Raw genomic sequence first — 6822 nt, 5'->3', positions numbered from 1 at the left:
TGGCAGCATTCATTGTGGAGAAAGTTTTCTCCAACATGTCTGCATCACTTATTTCATGTCCACAGAATTTAAGTTGTGAGACTGTATTATACAGAGCTGAGCTGTATTCATTTACTTTCTTAAAGTCTTGGAACCTTAATGTTCTCCATTGTTCCATAGCAGCTGGAAGTAAAATTTCTCTTTGATTATTGAATCTGCTTTTGAGACCTTCCCATAAAACATGGGGATCTTCTACAGTCACATAATTATTTTGTAAGCATTCATCAATATGTTGATGAATAAAGCAACATGCCGTTGCTTGTTCTTTTTCAGAACAAGTATTGTTTTCATTTATGGTTTCAAGAATGCCCATTGATTTAAGATGCATTTTTACTTTTATAACCCATGGCATGTAGTTGTTTTCCGTTGATTCTAAAGGAGTAAATTTAAGCTTTTCCAGATTCGACATTTTCTATTATCAAAAATTAAAACAAACAACATGATAAATTAGAGTCAATTTATATTCATAAGTATATAAACATTAAACATAAATTTAATATAACATAAATGATAAGTAGGCGACAGTGTCGACCATATGTAAGCAATCATAAATAAATGTTATATAACATAAATGATAATTAGGTGAAAGTGTCGAACATATAAATGTTAGATAATAGAAATATAAATGTTAGTAACATAAATGATAATTATGCGACAGTGTCTACCATATAAATGTTAGATAATAGAAATATAAATGTTAGTAACATAAATGATAATTAGGCGACAGTGTCGACCATATATTATTCAGGTGGTATAACCGACCATATATCATTTAGGTGGCAGAGCCAACCATAATTAGTATTAAGATTATCGTGCTGATAACGTGTTATAATTCAGTAGGCTTATAGCTACCTTTAGTGGTTTGTTTCTTGATGTTATAATTCAGTAGGCTTATAACTACCTTTAGTGGTTTGATTCTTGATTAAGAATACTAATAATGATGTGTAAGAACAAAGATGATAATGGAGAGAAAGAAAGAAACACTTTGTAAGTGTGAGAAATGGTGCAAGTTTAATGCTTGCATTCATGGCTATTTATAGCAAAAATATCACAAGTTTAGGAAATACAATAATATTACTTTTGTGTATCAATAATTGACTATCCATTTATATATATATTTATATATTATAACAATAATTTATTTATTCTAATGGCGATAACGACATCGAATGTTCTCAGTTGCCACCTACACACGCGTTAGGATGAAACACAATTCACGACGATGTTGGCAGCACCATCGAAGGTTGGGAAAACTTGCCCAGAGACCTTCCCAAATCGCATTGATATTGACAGTAACATCAAAGGTTGGAAACTTCCTGCTTGGAGTGAGAATCGAACCTGGGTTGGAATTAACCCAAGTTGGATCTCACACCCATACCACTCAAGCCAAGCTTGGATGGTTTGTATATACATAATTAAGGTCACTTTATTCATAGTTAAAGAACAATGGTAGGAGGCTTGAGTGTTTCAGTTGATTGATTTTTTCGGTTGGCTACAAATTACATTTTCTCGTGTTCTTTGCTTTAGAGGCTCTGTGGTGACTACTTATTTCAGATTTCGGATTTACTTCATACATCTTGTTGAAGCACCATTGGCGCCAAACGACTCGGAATAGTTGTTTTTATTGTTCTCAGATTCTTCGGCACTTAGATTGTGTTTCCCGCATACTATTGCTTGGGGGGTTTGGGTCCTTCAATATTTTCATACATCCTCTGATCAGTTTTATTTTAGATTTAGATAATTATGTTATGGTAATTTGTAGATTGTGAAATTATGATTGAATATTGAGTCGCATTGTATGGTTTGGATGGTGTACTTTCTGCTTTTCTGGTTACAAGTAAAATGTTGGAATATGTGGGCTTTGATGGTTCCAAGTGAAATGATGGTTTAATGAAACCTTATAAATTGTGATATATTAAGGTTACAGGCTTGAACAAGTTAGTTAATAGAGAATATGATAAAAATGAAATTAATTCAGCTTACAAATTTGAGCATGTTAGTTTATACAGAATATAACAAAAATGGAATTATCGTCTTCGAGGCATATTTTCATGCAACTATGCCCAGTATAAATTGAGTGGAATCTGTGTTACTTGTTGAATGATATAAGCCGGTAGAGAGTTGCAATAATAGCCCACTCAGATCCTCATCTTCTACATCAGCGCTACAGGAAATTCATGATCTCGCATTCGACACATCTGGAGTACACAGACCATGTACAAGATTAGAAAATATTAGTAGATCTGACTATAATGACTACTCCAAAGATATATGATTTTTTTTCCTTTTCAAAATAGTAGTCACAATGTATTTTTTTGGTGGCAAACAGATTACTAATTGTTCACTCAAAAGTTGAAAGCAACACTAGCTGAAAATATTACTGTTTACAATCAATCAGCAGGAATCTTATCTGTACCTTCCAAAGGATATATTGAATTGTAGTGAACCTCCGCCCAAAAGCTTAAGAAAATTACTACAAAACAGATGTCACAATAAGACAATGCAACATTAACCAACAAGACAATGTTGCATTAGGTTTTACTCAAACTTCTGACTATTTCTTTCGGCATTAGTCCTGTATTTTATATGGGATACAGAATAAGATGATACCTCGATTTGATCTTTGAACACCCGGAACAATCTCAATATAGCAAGTGTCCTTAAATGACGTGATTACAAATATTTTGATCCCATACTGCACCATACAATTAACGTCCATTAAATTGCATCACATGGTATTTTTTTTAATCATGCCAATGTTATTATGAAATTTCTACGATTGCGTTAACAGCAGAACGTATCCTCTTACCAAATCAGCTGCAGCCTGCAAAGTGACATGATCACCCCATTCACCGACCCTGATTCACACCAATGTAAATTAGAATCGAATAGTAAGATGGTAACTTAGAAAAAGGGTTAAAGCCACAAATTGGTTATATACTTTCTCAAATGTTCCGATGTTGCCCATATACCCATTTGCGTCCCACTGTCGTCTACAAACTTTCAAGAAATGTACCAATGTTAACATTTCGTTACGGGTTACCTGCTGAACCGGTAAAGTTAATTATTTAACTTTTTTTCATTTTATATGTCCCAATGTCGCCCATATACTTTCAGTTGTGTTCCGATGTCGCCCATATACTTTCAGTTTCTGTTCCGATGTATCACCGACGTGTCATGACTACCTAGAAGTCACGTCATCAATTGTTTTCGTTGCAGGTAAAAAAAGTACAGTGGGCGACATCGGTGCATTTTTTGAAAGTTTGTAGACGACAGTGGGACGCAAATGGGTATATGGGCAACATCAGGACATTTGATTTGAGAAAGTGTATAGCCAATTTGTGGCTTTAACCCTTAGAAAAAATATTAACTAGCAGAAAATAGCAGTAACATACTTGGCCATATTTTGCAAGTAATCACCATAACCCATGGGGACATATCCCTCGTATATATCTGCATGTAATTCAAGCTTTGGAAAAAAGAATTAAAATTAAGGAATGCATACAAAAGGTGTATCATCTGATAGAAATAAGAGAATGATATATCTAGACCAACCTGATTTACAATTTGCTGTCTCACAAACTGATGGTGCTCCGCTGAACGATAAACTTGATCTGATAGAGCTCTAAACTGGAAAGCGATACAGAAGGTCGTTCAAACTTCATATTGAGCACATATATTGTAGATAACAGGTTGGGAATTAAACAGTTGCTATAACAGAAAAGTGTTCTGGTTTACAGTCTGATTATTGCATATGATATTCTTAGGATTAACAATTTATGTTTCACCTGGCAATTTCCGTCTCCTTGAACTTTAGACTCTACTAATTGGTATAACTGAAGCCTGTAAAAGGATGATGTATTTAAGCATCATATTACTTGCAAAACAAGTATATATATGCTGCATTCAGTTGAACTATTAGTATAAGGTAGGAAATTTGCCTATTACCTGTCTAGTAGCCTCTGATGATCTAAAGTTGCCTCATCTACGGATGGTATTTCTCCATTGATTCGAGGAACATGCTACAGAAACCAAACAGCAAAGTCTTAATTTTATCATTTTTATTTATCACATCGAAAAAAAAAAACATTATCTATTATGTATGCAACAAAACTAGCAATTTGACTTGATCTCTTTATAATGCATAACATAGATAGATTTAGATTTTGTAGCCTTATTTGCAGATACTTACAGGAATTGAAGCCATATGATTCAACCTTTTGCCTACTTCATCGTCCAGAGCATACTCATCACTCAATTCCAAGGCATAAGCCCATTCCTCCCCATAGTTCAATTGCCGTATGGGGCTACCGCAAAAACTAGAAGGTGAAACATCATTCGTGTTTTCATCATCTTCAATGACACATATAAACATCATAAGACCAAAAAGAACTTAAAATAATCAAACAAATCAGATAAGAACAGATTTTGTTTATTCTTTACCAAGACTGTAGTTTGCCATAGACTGATTAAGTGATTCCTGTGAATAATAAGATGTTTGTGAATGATCAACAGCTTCACAAGAAGGTGTAGACGCTTCGTCAACCGAAAATGGAGATACGTCTACTTGAAGAGAAAGTATAGGAAGTTTGTCATTATCTGTATTGATACATTCAGTGTTATAGCTGACTTCTCTTGAATACTGATCGTGAAAACATTCTGCATAATTTTGTGGATTGTATCCAGAATAGGCGTTGTCAGTATATGGCCCACCGTCAAAGAGCTGGAGACCCCACCGAACGACATCGGGATCTTGACCATATGAAAACATTTTGCTAATGTGTAATTGTTTAATTTAATTCATATTCTGCCAGCTGCAAAAAGAAGAATATTTTGTCAAAATTTAATGCTGAAAAGGGAGAGAAAATACCCTTAATCAGAAAAGGCTACTTGATTAAATATTACTAGTAGTCCATATAAATAAGTAAGATGATTGACTTATTATGTGGCTACACATTATGCATTATTAACATTATTAAATCCACAAGTACATCACTTTATTTGCCAAGTGATAGATTATAACTCCTTATAACCCGACTATCAAACAAAGAAGCAAAGTGTAAGAATTTTGGCCATAGCTTCAGAATATATATGGGAGACTTTTAGAGCTTGAAGCTAATGCCAACTCAAGATACTCGTAAGTATCAAATTATTATTACTGATAAAAAAAAAACACGGTGTTCATCAACATCAATAAGTTTGTGGATTGAATATTTATTTTATTGAAACCGCCTCTGTTTCCATTTGCCTATGTTTGGGAAACAGTGTCTGATTCTATGTCTCCTACAAACAGACCACTTTTCAGATTAAGTAACAGATTAAGTGACAAGGAAACAACAATTTTTACTTACTAAATTAAGAGCTGTATAGAAATAGATTATTAAGTGGAAAGTAAACACGCCCTGAGTATGGGTTACAGATATATTGATATACAAACCTTAAATAAAGGTTGACCTTTAATACTTGTCTTACGGAAACACTAATCTTATGAATGCGAGAGAAAATAATCATCTGATAATGATAAAACATGGAATCCGTATTATCGTTGTCGTGTAGGACCATGACTTAAGGATAAATATTGTGATTGTGTAATGTCATCTACTCATCTTATCATATTAGTACAGTAACCAGGAAAGAATATGGTGATGGCTAATGGAAGTAAACATTGCACCACTAAGTAAGGGAAAGTAAACCTAATGATCAATCACAATTTTTTTTTTCTCGGCAAACATCAGTTTTAGACGAAAAATAAATTCAAAAATAAAAAAAACACAAGTTAATGGATGTCCTGGACTCCATTCCCTACTCTACTTTCATTTCCCCTGTAAATTTAATGCTACATTGTGCAATTAAATAACCTAATTCCTAAATATACTAGAATATATATAAACCTAATCCAGCTCAGCAAACAATTAAATACAGTAATAACATACAAATTACAAATTCAACTGAAGAAAAATGAAGAGCATTCAAATCATTGCGCACGTGTGATTTTAGGATCTACGATGCAAAATAGAACACGGACCAAATGGATTAAACAAGATAAAATATTGAAGGAATTAAAAAAAAAATGGTGTATTTAGAAGCATTGCAGTGATAACCTAATGTGAATTAGAGACATCAAGTATCATTTGATAATAAATAAATAAAAAAATCCGCGAATCGGATATAAATATAATAGAGCTACCTCAAAGGATTATTTGTAGATCGATGAAAAAGTGGGTCTTCAAAAGCGGAAGGAATCATTCATAAACAATGTCTGTCTGTCTGTATTGCGTTTGGCTGTTAGGAGGGTGGAATACTCGCAAGTCGCACCGGTCAGTCTTTTAATATTCCCTTTTGTTATTAACTTTTTGAGAAAATTGGGTGGATAGTCTACGTGGTTTGTAATACATATCATGGATATGGATAGACATACTTGTTGATTTGAAAAAGGATACTCACTGCGGTTTAATAGAGAAGCAAGGATAGTCCACATGCATAACGTTCGTTAACTTTTCTGTTAAATTTGAACACGTGCAAAGCATGTGAGGGTATTTTTGGAATTTGCCCTACTCGTCTTCCTCTTTCATCATTTTTTCTTTGACTTTCTTTTTCCTTCTACAAAATTAAAAAAAAAAAAACATTTATAGATTTACAGAAGCTACAAACTTAAACCCTTTATCTATTAATCTGTTACTGATATTCATCTATTAATCATCATCATCATCATCATCATCATCTTACATTTATATAGATACATACAATATGTTACATATACAAACAAACGCATACAGTACATAC

General features: G+C 33.3%; 1 protein-coding gene across 1 annotated transcript; it reads right to left on the bottom strand.

Moving 5' to 3' along the window:
• Positions 1-1971: 1971 nt before the first annotated feature.
• On the bottom strand, positions 1972-6339 carry LOC139896188 (OVARIAN TUMOR DOMAIN-containing deubiquitinating enzyme 12-like). The gene is made up of 11 exons (XM_071878783.1): positions 6227-6339; positions 4483-4853; positions 4232-4392; positions 3988-4061; positions 3828-3882; positions 3595-3669; positions 3435-3508; positions 2849-2897; positions 2650-2734; positions 2456-2512; positions 1972-2237 (listed from the first exon to the last, which is right to left on the bottom strand). Exons 2-11 carry the CDS (start codon positions 4808-4810, stop codon positions 2215-2217), a joined length of 981 nt encoding a protein of 326 aa, XP_071734884.1. The 5' UTR covers positions 4811-4853; positions 6227-6339; the 3' UTR covers positions 1972-2214.
• Between the last annotated feature and the right edge of the window lie 483 nt (positions 6340-6822).

This window comes from Rutidosis leptorrhynchoides, chromosome 3 (assembly GCF_046630445.1).
Source record: "Rutidosis leptorrhynchoides isolate AG116_Rl617_1_P2 chromosome 3, CSIRO_AGI_Rlap_v1, whole genome shotgun sequence".
Lineage (NCBI taxonomy): Eukaryota > Viridiplantae > Streptophyta > Magnoliopsida > Asterales > Asteraceae > Rutidosis > Rutidosis leptorrhynchoides.
The sequence above is the reverse complement of the archived record's forward strand: the minus strand, read 5'-3'. Positions and strand labels throughout refer to the sequence as shown.